General features: G+C 43.1%; 1 protein-coding gene across 3 annotated transcripts in view; it reads left to right on the top strand.

The window, feature by feature from the left end:
• The window catches only part of RGL1 (ral guanine nucleotide dissociation stimulator like 1), a 256,632-nt gene that overhangs the window by 187,401 nt on the left and 52,432 nt on the right, over nt 1–16,799 (top strand). For all 3 annotated transcript variants that reach the window (XM_060643730.3, XM_060643729.3, XM_060643728.3), the window contains one exon: nt 4,989–5,066. In XM_060643730.3, coding sequence (XP_060499713.1) covers nt 4,989–5,066 — 78 coding nt within the window. The remainder of the gene's footprint in view (nt 1–4,988; nt 5,067–16,799) is intronic.

Raw genomic sequence — 16,799 nt, 5'->3', positions numbered from 1 at the left:
TGGTATTAATTCATTCATTTAGCAAATGTTTGTTGAGTGTCTGCTAAGAACAGGCTCCATTCCTGGCTCAGGGGACAGAGCAGTGAGTATATCCCCTACCATGGCCTATCAAGTCCTCATGATCTGTCCCTATGACCTCTGTGCCTCATCTCCTTCTCTCCCCTTACTTACTCCCTTTGTTCCTTACTCCATGGCTTTCTTGATGTTTCTCAAACACACCATTCTGCCATGGCTCCCCACTCTGCCTGGAAGACTCCTTAGAAATCTGTAGGGCTCATTCCCTCACCTTCTGGAGGATTTCACATCATTGTCAAATTCACATTGGGCCTTCTCTGAATACCTTGTGTGAAGTAGCCACCTCTGACCCTCTAATGTCTGATCACCCCTGCCTGCTTTAATTTTTTCCACTGTACTTTTCACTTTCTGACTTAGTATATATTAACAAATTATTATTTTATTGTCTACCTCCCCTCACTACAGGTATGCTCCATGAAAACAGGGGCCGTATCCCCAGTGCTGAGAATAGTGTCTGAACATAGGCCTTAACAAATAGTCATTGAATGAAGACTGAATGAGTAAAAAGATGAATGATTGGGGAAATGAATGAAAATCCCAAGGTTTCTGACCTCAAAGAATGGTGCACTGGAGACATAAAATCAATAAGATAACTCTAGCTTGTGTATTCTGGTAGTGACTCAGGGACTGGGTTCTAGAGTCTGTCACAGTTCACATCTCTGCTTCACTTAGTAGCTGTGTCTTCGAGGGCCAATTACCTCAGCTCTCTGGGCCTGGTTTTCTCATTTGCGAAGTATGAATAATAATAATAATAATAATAGCAGCATGGAGGATTATTGTGGGAATTAAATGAAACAATCCATATAGAGTGCTTAGCACGGTACCTGGCGTGTGGTAAGGAGCCAGTATTATCTGCCATTATTATTGGGTCACTTGCTGGAATCCAGTGGAGCCTGAAAAGTTCTTCAGCATTATCCCCATCCTGGTCTGGTATTACTGAGACTTTTCTGTTATGGAGCGAAAATTAGAAAGTGCCTCCTACCAGAAAGACTGTCCCTGAGGACAACTTTATCGTAGGATTTCTTTGAACCACAAATGCTTCTGTCCCCTCTTCAAACACATATTAAACATTTCATTTGTTCAGATAGGCTCCAAACAATACTATCTGTCCCCTCTGGAAATAACTGTTTCCTGTTTAAATGTCAGCAACCAGTTAAACATTATGGGTTTTTTTTTTCTTGTAATTTTTAGGCCGCAGTAAATAATTGTTTAAGACTGTACTTTAAGAGGCATCTGTAAATCTTTATTTCGCCTTGTGATACAGGGAAAACCATGTCAAAAGTCGTTCTGACAATTTGTATTTTAATTTAAGTTTTATGAGTTCCCATTTAAAGAAGGCCAGTTTCTCATTGGCAAGCCTTCTTAAGAGGTTGAAGCTTTGATCTTAAATCCTAGGGAGACTTTGCAGAAATTGGAGGTGACATTGTTGACAGGTTTGTCTGTAGCTATTCTAGTGCCATTAATTAAACACACACACACACCCCTTTTATTTACTCCCCTGGAGTAAATGAATTGAACTTGACTTTGGTTTTTGATTGGAAGCTATGAGAGGGTCCAGGAAACATCAAAGAAATGCTCTTAATCTAGTAAAACTAACTCTCAAATGACCTAGCTTGAACATTAAAGCGTTCTTGATTCCAGTGCAGGTCTAGTTTCTTTTCTGTAAGGCGTTAATTCCCTTTAATGATAAAAAAAAAAAGTGCAGGGGCAAATAATCATCCCCTCCGCATAAAATTCCAGAGGGTTATAGGCTCTTTAATTTTATCTCGCTTCTGAAGGTCTCCTTTGTAAAACTGTGTATGCGTTTTTCTCTTGTCTTTTTGTACTGCTTATACCTTTAAGATCTTAGAACTTTATTTCTTTTGCATTTCAATTTTAGATTTTTGGAATGGTCACAGCTGTCCTAAAGCTTTTTATGATCCTAGACCTTTAGGAATGAAGGCATGGACAGGTTAAGAACAAAAAGCCAGATGGTGCCTTTGTAGCAACAGAGTAGTTGAGTAGCCTCGTAGTTGAGAGGTCTGTTTTCATGTCTGCTTGGGGAGCCCCACCAGACCATTCATTTGCCCCCAAACAAGTAGCCATCAGCCTGCCTCATGGGAGCCCAGCACCATTTGAAGCACTAAAGAGCAGTGAGCAAAAGAGACAGAAATCCTGTTCTCTTGGAGTTTATGTTCCAATGGACAATTAACACAATAACTAGGTTACACAGTCTCCACAGAAGACTGTGAAAGAAAATAAAGCAGTATTATGGGGTGGGCAGGGGAAGCCTCACTGATAAAGTGACACTGGAGCAGAGACCCGCAGGAGCTGAGGGAGGGAGCTGTTGGCATGGGGGGTGGGGGGAAGGGCCCCAGTGAGCGCAGAGATTCTGAGGCAAGAGGATGCCTGGTGTGAGTGGAGCAGCAGGGAGGCCAGTGAGGCTGAGGAAAAGTGAGCGGGTGTAGGAGGCAAGGTCAGAGGAATCAGAGCAAGTCCCTTTGGGCCCTGTGAGGCAGGCGTGACTTTGGCCTTTCTTCAGAGTAAGACGGGAGCCACAGGAGGGTTCTGAGCAGAGCAGTGATGGGATGTGGTTTATGTTGAACAGGATTGCTGTGGCAGCTGGGCTGGATCCAAGAGACTGGTTAGGTGGCTTTGGCCTTGATCTAGACCAAAGGTGGTGGATGGAAGTGATCTAGACCAAAGCCAGGATGGAAGTGATGAGAAGTGTTTGGATTCAGGGTACGTTATAAAGGCAGAGCCCAAAGGATTTCCTGGTGGACGAGATGGAGAACAGCCTGGGCCCCTGGACTATGCACGCTTCACACGTGGTTTGCCTTCTTAGTGATGGTCCTCATTGGTCTCCAGAGTATTGTCAACCAGTCATTCTGGTCCTGATAAGGAATCTGTAGACACGCTGATGGCTGAGAGAAATATCCATGGGGTCTTCTGCACACACGTTCTGAGCAGATGGTACCAGGTTAATTAATAAGAGCTACCATCACTCACCAGTGTGAGTTGCTTAGTCCTTCTTGACACCATCTGACTGGACCTGTGGCATCACATTCTCAAAGGGGACCCGTGATAGGTCCTCACGTCATTCCAACCGGCAGCTTGGCCCTGAGTCTGAAAAATGTAGAGAAAGAACAGCGAAGTATGAGAAGCTACAGTGAAGACAAAGAAGAGGAAGATCAGGACATTTTTGGTACAAACAGCTCGAAAAAGAAATACCAGGAGCGGATCTTTCCCTTTGTGTCTCTCGTAGCTTCAGTTGGAATATAAAAGGTGTGGTATTTCACAGATAACCAGAGAGAATTAATGAACTAAGATAGAATATGACAAAAACAAAGATTCAGTCCCACATTTAGTCCCTGAGGGCTGGCGGGAGAAGAATTTGTGGATCTCTCCTCAGATAGGTGGAAGCTACGGTGGCCGTCCCAGAGCCCTGCTCTTCACCCGCCCTGATCTTTCCTACTTCAATAAACCACAAAGTCTGTTGTGAGAGAAGATGAGTACATGGTTCACTCTGATGGTGGCCACGGAGAGAGCCAAAAAATCTGTTTGTTTAGGAGAAATCTCATTTCCCATCCCTGCCTTGCTCATACGGGGCTGAATACATCTTAATCTAAGTTCTTATCTCAGGAAAAGCGAAGGGTGGCCCTGGAAGCCCTCTGAATAGCAGGTGCAGACAGAATGAAGAGGGCTAGGGAGGGTGGAGGCCTGTGGAAAATATGTTCAGGAGGCCAAGAAGTCCATAAGGCTGATGAGCTCGAGAAAGGAACAGGTGCAGGGGAGGGGGGCCAATGCCTAAGGGTGCAGACTGGAACCTACCAGGATAGGGTGATAGGGAGACCAGATGGGCTGGCATTCGGTCAAACCAGATGGTGGGCTTTTATTTTTAAAAGGATTTGTAAATCCTAGGAACAAGGAACATAAGGGTACTGGGGCCTTTAATCCCATTAGTAGAGGACAAAAGTGTTCTCTTTAAAAATGTAAACCTACCAATTATAGAATTTCTCTTATCAAAACTTTGGGACAGAGTACCAGCTTGTGAAATGCCAAGAAATCTCTGGCTTCTTCATTGAGAGGAAGAGAGGAACTGCAGAAATAGGGCATTTGTTGTGAGTTACTGAAAAGCCTACTCCTCAAGAATTTAAAGTGTACATTTGGAACCAAACAAAATGTGATATATTTATACAAAAGAGTCTTGCTTACATATGGAGTGGGAAGGACAGCTAACTGTAATTAGGGACTGATTCGTTATTTAGTAAATTTTGAGTTTATAATGAGACAAATTAAAAAATTGTGAAGCACCTGTCACTTTCTAAAAAGTTGTCCCCCTGGGTCCCCTTCCCTGGTTCCCTGGCTCTTCTCCTGGTTGCATAAAAATTCTGTTCTTCAGCCCTTCTCTCAGCCTTTCCTGGAGGGTCCAGAATTACTTCCGTAACCCTTCTCCTCAGGGACTTCTCCTCGAGGAGACCAGACTCGTGAGCATAGCAGGGAGTCGTTACGGGGCACGTGTGGTGGTACGAGTGTGAAGGTGGCACAAGGCACAGGCAGGGCCACAAGGTCCTTCAGTAGATGGAGCAGAGGGCTGTGTCTCCAGCCCCCAAGGAACCTACCGTCTTTGCTGAATGTGACACCTGACCCTCCCTCTGAGAGGAAAAGCCTAAGTTCTTCCGAAGAATTTCAAAGAGATGTCAAATATTAAGGGAAAGTTTTAAGTAGTGCAATTCCTTGTTAAATCACTGTTTTTGGTTAGAGTATCCATATGCCCAATAAGTAAATCCCAGCACCATCAGTTTTTGATGCTATTGCATAAATATTTCTTTCCGTAATTACTCCTGAAAAGTGTGACGGTTATCTCGTGTTTGCAATGGAATAGAGTTGCTTTCCAACCCCACTGAGTGGGTATTTTTGTTTTGATCCGTAAGGTATGGAAACCTGACAAGCCCAAACTGTGAAGAGGATGAAAGCCCCAGTTCATCAGAGTCTAAGATGGTGATCAGGAAGTAAGTATGCCTGTCTCTGCATTACAAGCTCTTAGTCAAGACTTATTATCTTAAAAGAATGTAATTCAGCAGAGTTTTTTTTTTATTCCTTTCTAATGTTGTCATGGATTTTCTTGTAATGAGTAAAATCATATAGTTATATTTTGACCATCCAGTGATAATTCATTTATTCATCCAATAAGAATGTATCAGGCATCTGCCATGTGCCAGGCCCTGTGCTAAGGGGAACAGCTATGAACAAAATAAGTAAGTCTCCGCTCTTATGAAGTTGGTATTTTAGCAGAGGGACAAGGAATCCACACAAAAAAGAATGCAGTAGGGTAAAGGGGGCTAGATCCTGATGGAGAGTTTGATTCACAGAGGGTGCCAGGAGTGGACTTTCTGATCCGGTGGCATTGGAGCAGAGTCCTGAATGGGGTACGGGCTCGGCTTTGTGAATATCCAGGCAGGGAAAATATGGAAAATGCTCTGAGGCGGGAGCAGTGTTGGAGAAGTGGTAGGGAGATGAATGAGGCAAGAGCAGGTGCCAGAGGATGAGATCTATAAGGTAGTGGGGGCCCCAGACCACATGGGGACTTGAAGGCCTCGGGCAGGATGTTCAATTTTATTCTAAGGAACTAAGGAACATAAGAATTTAGAGGTTCTACGAAGAGCAGGGCTATGGCCTGATTTATATTTCTGAAGGTTTTTATGCATCTATGTGGAAAATAGACTCTGGCGGTGGACGGGGGCAAGAGCGGCAGCAAGGAGCCTGGTTAGGACACTTACAAGGGTCCAAGCAAGGGCTGCTGGTAGCATGGACTTTCGGAGGAAGAGGAGTGGGGTGGTGGTGGTGGTGCTATTAGTAGTGATAGTAGTAGTAAAAGCAGGAGTGACTTGTAGGAACAGCTTCTGCAGAGATCTTGAAGGTGTTTCTAGGAGGTTGTACCGATGAAGTGGACGGGGCATCTGAGAGAAAAAGAGGCCAGGACACCTCCAAGGGTTGTGGTGTAAGCATCTGATAGAGCAGAACCTTGGCTTTATGAGAGAAGAAAGACTGGCAAAGAGGAGCAGTATGGTGGGGAGCATGTGTCAAGAATTTCGTCTTAGACATACTAATTTTGAGACCGTTGGATGAGTCTAGATGGTTGGGAGAAGTCTGGACTGGAGGTACAAATCTGGGCATCCTCAGTTTATACCTGGTGTTTAAGGCTAGCAGGCCAGGCGTGCCCTCCTGGGAACAAAGGGCAGATAGAGAAGAGGAAGGTCCAGAGACTGAGCCTTGGTTTCCTCCAGTATTTAGAGTCAGGAAAGTAGAGGGTCCAGTAAGAGGAGCCTGGAACAGAGCAGCCAGTGGGGAAGGAGAAGAAAGAAGAAGTTGTGTCCAAAAGACAAGCAAAGAAGGAGTTTTGGGGGGGGGGGTGCTGCTGTGACCAATTATATCCATTACTGCTCAGATATCAAGCAAGAGGAGCCTGGGAAGCAACTGCTGTGTTTGCAACATGTTGGTCTTTGGTCCCCTTGACAAGTGCAGCTGTCGTGGATGGAGGTGTGTGTGGGTCAAGAGAGGACAGAAGTTCGGAGAAGTTTTTCTATAAGAGAAGAGAAATGGGCAGGAGGATGATCTGGAGCAAAGGAGAGTTTTTTTTCAGTGTGTGTGTGTGTGTGTGTGTGTGTGTGTGTGTGTGTGTGTGTTAGCACTAGGTGATAGTTTAATCTGATGAGAATAGTGTGGGAGACACTGAAGAAACATGCAGGGGTGCAGGCCACTATAGGAGTGATGTTCTTGAGTAGATGGGCTGTATGCCAGGGTGCTTGAAAGTACTCTTAGTAAGTATTCATTCTTGGAGCCAAAAGTTTGGGCGGTTAATCCTATGGAATATTTTAACTCCTCAGAGGATTGACCGATGGAATCCTTTCTTCAGAAGCCAAAGATGTGAAGCTTAGAAAATTGAGTATCTTTTTAAGTCCTGAGTTAGGGAGTTTTATTATTTTATTGGATGGGCCATAACCTTCCAGAAAACCAGACAAACCAGTGTAGTTTTTTGAACGTCCAATGCAAGATGTGGTAAGTGGAACACATACTTTTATTCTTAGAGGGCTTGGGGAGGCTTCTTGGAGGAGGTGACAATTTGAGGTAGGCTCTGAAGGAGGGTGAAAATTTTGGTGGTAGGGCCATCTAGGCAGAGGGAACAGTGGGACCAAATCAGGGACACGCAGTGTATGTGACATTTTGGGAACAACACAGAACTGGTGTGGCTGCTTCATGATGGTGTCTGTACCAGGATGAGGGGAGTTGTAGAACCAAAGCTATCGCAAAGGGGGTTAATTTTCTCAAGAGAATAGGACAATCCCTGCTAAGCAGTAGACAGCCCTGAAAAGTTTTTGTAGGAAGGAACCAGTATAATCAAATAGGTGATCTGGGGACATGGCTTAGACGTACAGACTTCTTACTTAGAGTGTGGTCCATGTGCCAGCAGCATTGGCACCACCTGGGAGCTTGCTAGAAATGCAGAATCTCTGGCCTTACTGCAGACCTGGATTAGAATCTGCATTTCAGGAAGATCCTTGAGTGATTCTGCACATTTTAAGGTTTCAGAGTCATAGGATTAGGGGTTTCGTTGTACATTTTGTTTATTCACGAAAACTTAACTGAAATAGTAATTTTTTAAAAGAACCTCTTCAAATAAAAAGAAATTAATGTTTATTTTATTTTTGAGAGAGAGAGAGAGAGAGAGAGAGCGCAAGTTTGAGCAGGGGAGGGGCAGAGAGAGAGGGAGACACAGAATCTGAAACAGGCTCCAGGCTCCGAGCTGTCAGCACAGAGCCGGATGTGGGGCTCAAACTCACGAACCGCGAGATCATGACCTGAGCCGAAGTCGGTTGCTTAACTGACTGAGCCATCCAGGCGCCCCAAAGAAGAACCTTTTTATATATATTTTTAAGCATAAACAAAGGAGGGATACTGTAAGAATTGAGTGGCCAGCTTGTCAAATGTTCCCTCCACCTGTGACCACATGTAGAAATAAGTGTGTCGTTATCCACAGATTTTGGAGTTGAGTCAGATCTGGAGCTATCATTCAGCTAGCCACCAAGGAGAGTAACAGTCTGAAAAATATCCAGAGCTTTTCTGTTTCCCAGGGAGTGTTTTGAGATTAAATAGGTTTCTGGGGAAGTAGCAAGTTAAAGAAAATTGGTTTGTACCCTGGATGTGAAGAATTCTGCTCATTATTTTAAAGTCCTATTCTAAAACTTCCTTGAACTTGATTGTATGCCAGGAACAGTGATGTGGGGGAGACTCCAGGATAAGCTGTTTTAAAGGGCTTTACAGTTTTAAGCATATGAGTCCTTAACAAAGAGCTTCACATAGAACTCCCCTGAGGGGTCCATCATCTGGGGACAATGGTCCTTTCCTAAAGCCTCACAATGAATTGGTAGAAAGTTCTTGACCCTTTTCCTCAGACTGAGTTGCTTTTTAAAAAAATTATGCCTGATGTAAATATGCTACTTTATCTTATAATGGACCACTCTGTCCTACAAATGCTGGAATGCTAAAATCCCTTCTCTCTGCTGACCTCTTTCTTCCTTTCATTCTCCTGCTTCCCAGCTGCTTCCTCTCCCCCTCCCAACTTCTCCTTTTTTTATTTTTCATCTCATTTCACCGTTGTCTTTTTGCTTTTTCTAAAGTTACCCTTCTCCTAATCATTTCTGTGGCTGAAGAGGGTCACTGCTTTGTCTTTCTGAGAGAATATCGGGGCATCTCCTTCTTTCCATATGTCACATATTGAAAGTTCCTGCATCATCACAGAGCTCTGGCACCTGAGATGTAGCAACGACCCAAGGCTTCCTAATGCCGGATGCATGTGTAGAAGACCTGGGTCTCTGGCAATGCTCAGTGGGCTGGTTTTGTATTTGGAAATATTTGGAAATATCTGGAGACGTTTTTGTTGTCTTAACGTGGTGGTGGGTGGGGGATGCTATCAGCATCGGGCGGGTAGAGGCCAGGATCTCTGTGAAACGTTCTACGGTGCACAAGACAGCACCGCCCTCCAACAAAGAATGCCCTGCCTCTAAGTGTCATAGTGCGTAGGTAGGAAACCCTGCTATATGGCGATGAGGCTGCAGTCCTCAAGTGAAAACCCTCTTTATTTATGAGTATCTAGATCTGGGTGAAAATAGGACCATGCTTATCTGGGGATTTCTTTATTTGTGTCCCGTCTTGTACTGAGGTGAACCAAATGCCAAGGTGGCCCAGAAGCCAGCCTCATAGGAGGTGAAGGGCCTTGGGTGAGAAGCCTGGAGAATTGAGGTTTGAGTCCCTCATCAATTACTGTCACTTCCCCTCTAGATGACCTAGCCACCTCACCTCCCTCGGTTTCAGCTTCTTGACCTGAAAAATGAAGTGCTCGGAATGTAAGCTGAGGCCCTTTCAAGTGTAACGACATCGAGGATAAAACTTATTTAGCTTTCTCTTCATCTTTTCAAAAATGAACATGAATATCAGAAACAGAGATATGGCCCAAATATTGAGCTTTTGAGAGGTACCCCGGACTGCTTTTTTCGATCAGAGAGGCTGTGCAGCCAGCTTTGATGAAATAGAAAAACAAAATAGACAGCTTCTTTGAGTTGCTTGTTATGACTCATGACATCATAACTGGTCGTGATGATACTAAGTACAGAGATGAGCTCAAGCACTGTATTGTGGGGTACAGTGAGCAGGACATAATGCCTACTGTTTTCCTTTGCTGTGAATCTGTCTTCTAGTGATTTCAGGTGGGAAACAGACAGTGGGAATTCAGTAACTTTCTAAGAAGTAAACATTGTGTTTTTGGGCAATGCCTTCAGTTCTGCAGATGGGGTGTAGTATGGGTGGGGAATCACCACTGAAAAACCCTCAACTATTATTTGGTTTTCCATTTTTAATGTAAAGCATAGAGCAAGGCTTACGTTTCATACAGTGTCCCAAAATCCCAAGATAACCATCTTCCCTGTATTTCTAAATCAACCTTTTGGAGGATAAAAGAACTTAGAAGAAGGAAAACGTGGACATACAGATGGAACAGTCAAGATGAAAGATTGGTTCCTAGTGCCTTGGATCACAATTGAGTAGTATTCTTCATGAATTTCAAAAAGTATCAGATTGTGCTGTGACTCCCACTTGTTAATTCCAGTCCTGAGTGTGCCCAGTTCAGGCTTTGTGCAGTATCGAGAACCTTTAGAGTTATCCAGCCAAAACAAGAATTCCTTGAGTTGCAAGGAATTCAACTTCCAAGGCCTCTGGATGTTGGAATCTGCCACACAGTGATTTCTGATGTTAGCGCCAGACTGTTGTATGTAATAAGCATCATGTTTATTTCTACAATCCCTAAGCTTGCAACTATTTGGAAATCAGGAAACTCACTTCCTGTGACAGAAGAAAACATCTCTGCCCACATTCATCCCACCTGTGCCCTTTTCCTCCTTCCTGCTGACACTTTTACACAATAAAATGCTGTCTATTTAGAATAATAAAATCAGAACCAGATGGAAAAGGATACTTTACCTAGTGCAGATTTATTACCAGCATTGAATTCAGAAGTGAAGAGAATGTAAAGAAGGGGTATTAGCCTTACAGAACCTCGACACCATGAATCTTCATTCTCTGAAATGGATCTAAAATCAGAATATGTATGTAGGTATGTGTCACCTATCTTTGTCTGTCTGTCTATCTATCTATCTATCTATCTATCTATATCTATAATACTTAATTTAAAGAGGTTTAAGACTCCTTAGGAAATGACACTTTTTAAATTTCTTTAATGACTATTGTAATGTAGAAATAGTTCTGTTTCCTTTTCTTTTATTGACTCTCATCACTTCCCTTCTGGAGTGCTGTGTTTTGTTTTCTCAACCTCTTTACCACAGCAGTGCTCTAAACTGTTGAAATCATTCTGCTCTCATCTCTGCACATTCAGATGATGTGAATGTCATTCTTGTAATCTTTTCCCAGAAGTTGTAAATAGTGACTCCAGATTTTAGTCACCAGTGAAGAGTCGTATAAATAGTAGCAATCCAAGACATTGGAAACACTTTAAAGAAAAGGGAGATGAGTTAAAGAAGGCTGGCTGTGATTCCTTAATGCCTGAGAAACGTTACAGTGGAAAGTATTAAAAAATCTTCCCAGAGAGTTTGCGACTAATATTCATTGCAGTAAATTCAAGTACCCTAAGAAAGCAGTTGAAATTAATATGGTGATTTTTTATTATAATTTTTTTCATGTGTATTTTTGAAAGAGTGCAGTGTGTGTGTGTGTGTGTGTGTGCACGCACACGCGTGCGCATGCACGCGGGAGATGGGCAAGGAGAGAGGGAGACAAAGGATCCGCAGTGAGCTCAAGGCGGAGGTCGAACTCACGAACCATGAGCTCATGATGTGAGCTGAAGTTGGATGCTTAACCAACTGAGCCACCCAGTTGTCCCAAAATTAATGTGCCAATTTTAACAATGGGGCAAAGAAAGAGAGGTAAAGAACAGAGCAAAAATAATATTTAAAACTTGAAATTGAAAAGAATGAGAGGCTCTAATGTGAAAGGGATATTTTTAAAAAGTAAAATGAAAGAATGGAGAAATAATATGTTGTATAAAAGAGCCTGGTATTGTCTTTAAAACATCCATAGTGGACAAGGAAAAATAGAAAGCATACTTTCAAAAGTCATTGAAATCTTGAATCAAATTGTGCATTTAAGGGAAGGGAGTAGAAACTAGTTTTCTAAGAATTAAGGAGTAAAAAAGAACGTTGGCAATCAGTGGTTCAGAAAGAAGAAAAATCAGCCACCTAAGAATCTCCTGGGGTTCTCCAAATGTGGGAGAATGGCAAACAGGCATCCCAGCCACCTCTGTCACTTGATTTGCCCTTCATCACCCTGGCCACCACCCCTGGCTGCAGTTTGTGGTGTGCTAACTAGTGTGGGGCCTTCTTCTGGGTGCTTTGTATCTTCTTTTACCATCACAGATATGCTGTGAGATGTTGTCTTCATTTTATAGGTGTCAGTGGAAGCCTCAGAAAAGTTTGGGGGGGTGCCCGGGTGGCTCAGTTGGTTAAGCGTCTGACTTCAGCTCAGGTCATGATCTCATGGTCTGTGAGTTCAAGCCCCGCATTGGGCTCTGTGCTGACAGCTCAGAGCGTGGAGCCTGCTTTGGATTCTGTGTCTCCCTGTCTCTCTCTCTCTCTCAATCTGCCCCTCTCCTGCTCACTGTCTATCTCTCCCTGTCTCTCAAAAATAAACAAACATTTTTTTTAAAAAACTTCTAAAAAAATTTTTTTAAAAAGAAAAGTTTGGGGCATCTGGGTGGCTCAGTCGGTTAGACGTCTGATTCTTGGTTTTGGCTCAGGTCGTGATCTCACAGTTTGTGAGTTCGAGCCCCTCATCAGGCTCTGCACTGACAGCATGGAACCTGCTTGGGACTTCTCTCTCCCTCTCTCTCTGCCCCTTCCTGGCTCTCTCTCTCTCTCTCTCTCTCTCTCTCTCAAAATATAAATAAACATGAAAAAAAAGTTATATATTTTGACTAAAACCAAGCAGCTGGTTAAATGAACTCTGGTATTTGAACTCAGGCCCGATGGACTCCAAGACCTAGGCTGCTCACCATTTTTGCTCTTGGGCTTGCCATTTCAAACTGAACATCAGGATCTCAGGTGCTTGTGCTTTTTCACCCCATGTATGCTTCTGTCACAGTAACCAGGTTGCAGCCAGAAGTACACGAAGAACTAAGGTATATTATCACTACTGTGACTAGTGTTTTAGCTTGTTAGCATCCCGAGATCTCTTAATTTGGGATTATTTACTGTAATGTACCCTGTGTTGTTTTGCCTGGCTTTATTACTGAATGAACACCCTAAGCAAGGTCCCCAGACAGCTGTTAGAAATGTGGAAGTCAGGCTTGCTTCCTGGGGAAGGAGATGGGTTGCAGGATGTGAGGAAAGAAGAAGGAAGATCACATTGGTCAGGCCCATCAATCTGAGTGCCTGCTTCCTGTTCTTAGGGCCTTGTAGCATCTTTCATTACCAACGGAAACGCCATCCTGATGGTGAAAAGTATAGAATGCCTCAGCAGTGTTTTCATTAGAGGCCTATCTATAACATAAAAACACCCTTCTTGGACTATGAGGGATGGGAGAATAACGAGCTGCTGAGGTCCCTGAAGAACAATTTTGGCGAGTGGCAGCGTCCCTTTGTAATAGTAATAGCTAGAGATCATTGACTGCTGAGTAGGAATAGTCCCTGTGTTAAGTACTGTATATCCTTTTAATATTCACATAATAACTCCATGTATTACTAGCGCTCTCTCACAGATGAGGAGTCTGAGACAGAGAGAGGTTAAGTAGCATACCCAAGGTCATACAGGGAGTAAGTGAAAGCTGGGATTTAGAGCCCGGCCTTGCCCTCTACATTCCATGGCCTCTACTTCCTTCCCGTTGATAAAAATGAGATGGGTTATTCTTAAGAACTTAGGTCAGACTCTCCTGTTTGTGTTTTTTTCTTAAAATTAAGATGTTTTTCACAACAGTTTTGGATTTCTGTAAAAATCGAGCAGATAGTAGAGTTCCCATACACCTCCCTCAGTTCCCCCTACTATTCTCACGTGAATATAGCACATTTGTTACAGCGAATGAACCAGTATTGCTACATTGTTAACTGAAGTCCATAGTTTATTCAGATTTCCGTACTTTTTACTGATGTCCTCTTTCTGTTCCAGGATCCCGTTCAGGATACCATATTCCATTTAGTTTGTCATATCCCCATAGACTCCTCTTGTCTCCATAGACTCACTCCTCTTGGCCATGACAGTTTCTCAGACTCTTCTGGGTTTTGATGACCTTAACGGTTTTGAGGTCAGATGTATTGTAGGATGCCCCTTTATTGGACTTTTTTTCTCATAATTAGACTGGATTTATGAGTTTTCGAGAGGAATCTTACAGAGATAAAATGCCATTCTCATCACATGATGTCAAGGACACACACCGTCAGCATGATTTATGACCATTGTTGGCCTTGATTACCTGGCTGCAGTAGTAGTTCTCAGATTTCTCCATGGAGAGCATCTGCCCTCCACACTCTTCCTTCCCGTACTGTGTTATTTGGAAGGAAGTCACTATGCACAACCCTCAATTAAGGACTGGGGAGTTTTGCGCCTCCTCTGTTAGGGTGAAGTATCTAATCAATGTATATGGAAAACTTCTGTGTGGGACGTTTGTTACCCCCATTTATTAGTTTATTTAATCATCTAGATCAGTATGAAGTAGGTGGATACTTTTTTTGTGCTTTGGGTTATAATACGATGCTAGTTTATTTCTTGCTCAGATTATTCCTGTTTTGGCCACTGGGAGCTCTTTTGGTAGACTCCCGTGCACTTTGACATGTACTTGTAGCATTTGTGGGGTTATTTGGTTGTTTGAGGCCTTCTTACTTTCTGGCACTACACGATGCCCTAGGCTCATCTTCTAGATTTCCTGCCCCCGACCTAAAATCAGCCATTTCTTCAAGGAGCCCTGGTTCTTTTCATTGGAGAATGGCATCAGAATCCAAGATTCGCAGCTGACAGGGCTAGATTTATGTTTCCACAAATTACCAGTTACGTAAATACAGATATTTATGTGTAACATTTTGTATCTATATTATGTTTAACATGAGTTCTTGCTGATGCCTCCAGTTCTAACCTGCTACCACATAGATCGCTCTAGTCTGCTCCCCTTGCTTATTTGTAAATTTCCTCTGCGACAGCGAGAAAAATGGCTTCCACCATCTGCCAGATATTTACTTAATTGTTCACTTTCGGTTATACATGTATAGCAGTATCGGAGTTGTTAACTCATACCCTAGCGGGAAACAACTTGATCAACTAGAACATGGTGCTTATGTATAGTTCCTTTGGCTTTAGCCCTTGGTCTTATAGACTGCCCTTCTTCTTTTTTAAAATAATGAAAATAGCTAATATTTTTTGAGGACTTACTATGTCCTAGGAACTATTCTAAATACTTTGCATGTATTATTGCTTGGCCTCACAACAATTCTACGAGGAGGCATGTGTTATTCCCATTTTACAGATTAGGAAGCTGAGGCACAAAGAGGCTAGGTTACAGCTAGTAAGCCACAGAACCAGGATCCCAGTTAGGCGCTCCAGAGACTGTTCACCACATTGGCTGTACTGCTCATGAACAACGGGCACTTCAGAACCCTTTCGGTTTAGTTTTGTTTGTTTGTTTTTTTCCTTTTCTAGTGGAGTGCAGTCACTGACACACTGGATAAGGTTTGGTGATCTGGAGTTAGGTCTGTGCACAATAATTCTCTTCAGTTTCTATAAATTTGCCTTCAGATATCAGGGCCCGCACATCTAGTTTGGGAATAAAGGAGTGGACCAACACGCCTGACTTTGGCTAATTGGTTTCAGGCTTGTCTCTTCCTATTCTTGGTCCTTCCCCACCCATATTTACTGTGTATTTCTGTGTGTCCTTTCTATCACGGTCTTCCTCCCCCTCCCCCTTGCCTTGGAGCTTTTTCTCTGTAACTGCCTCATGGCCCCTCACTGGTTTCTGTGCCATGGGCTTGCCTGATGCTTAGCACTGACTCTGGCCCTGTTTGCATTTACTTTCCTGACACTCCTAATTCCTCTTTCGCTTACCCTCCTCGTGTTCTAATCCCTGCTCAGCCTCTGTACCAAAACGCACGCTGGAAATGTACAAGAAAGCATCGCAAGACGACCTTGACAAGTCCAGATAGTAATGCTTCCATCTTTTCCAGGCTTTTTCAGAAAAAAAGAGAAACACATTTTCTGTAGCCTCCTTTGTTCTTTCTCATCAGGGAAACCTTCTAGCCAGAGGTCTCAGAGGCAGCCTCTAAAGGGCAGCCTTCTCTGAAAAGGAAAATCTGCTCTGTGACTAGGAGAACAAGGTGGAGGGGTCTAGCTCAGAGTCAGTGTCAAGGTCACTTTGCTTTCTTCCCCTGAAGGGCAAAGTGCATTGGCTCCCTCCCTCAGGGCTTTGCAGTGTCACCTGCCACATTGATCCAAAGGCCCACCCTCCACATGGATGTTCTTACCTTTTCTTTATGCGTTAGGAAAAGATCCGGTTTTTGGAGAATATCCTAACATAGAAAAACATTTCACTGCTTTTGAAAAAATGGTCCCATATCTTATTAAGTAACAATAAATTATGATCTCAAATAGACTTCTGGGGAGAGGAAAGAACTCTAAATGGACAAAGTTATTCTTTTTGTCATAGTAATCCTATTTCTTGGCTGGGAGCTTATACATCATGGGAGAGATGACTTCATATTTTGAAAATTTCTCATTAAGCCTTTTACCAATTGTAGAATATTTTACTACCAGTGGGATTTTAATATGATTTAATACATATGCATTCAAATCCCTATATGTATTTAAATATCTGTGGTTTGAGCATACTAGCAGCCTAGACAGTCAGCCCTCTTACTGCATTGCATGCCTGAAGGTCCCCACGGTGGCCGTCAGTTCTGTACTTTTTCCTTGTACCTCTCAGCTAAGGCATCTGTCTAGTATTTTCCAACCAGGTGTTACGAAGTGTGATTTCTGTTTGGCTAAGAAATCAAATGAGTGTTCCATTCCTCCCCTCTCTTCCACAAACACTTCGAGATTAGAGAACACCCTACTAAAGAATGAATGGATTAACCAAGAAATTAAAGAGGAAGTAAAGTGCATTGAAGCCAATGAAAATGAAAACACGACAGTCCAAAACCTTTGGG

This window comes from Panthera onca, chromosome F1 (assembly GCF_046562875.1).
Source record: "Panthera onca isolate mPanOnc1 chromosome F1, mPanOnc1 haplotype 2, whole genome shotgun sequence".
Taxonomy (NCBI): domain Eukaryota; kingdom Metazoa; phylum Chordata; class Mammalia; order Carnivora; family Felidae; genus Panthera; species Panthera onca.
Note: the sequence above shows the minus strand (reverse complement) of the source record. Positions and strands in the feature narration are given on the sequence as shown.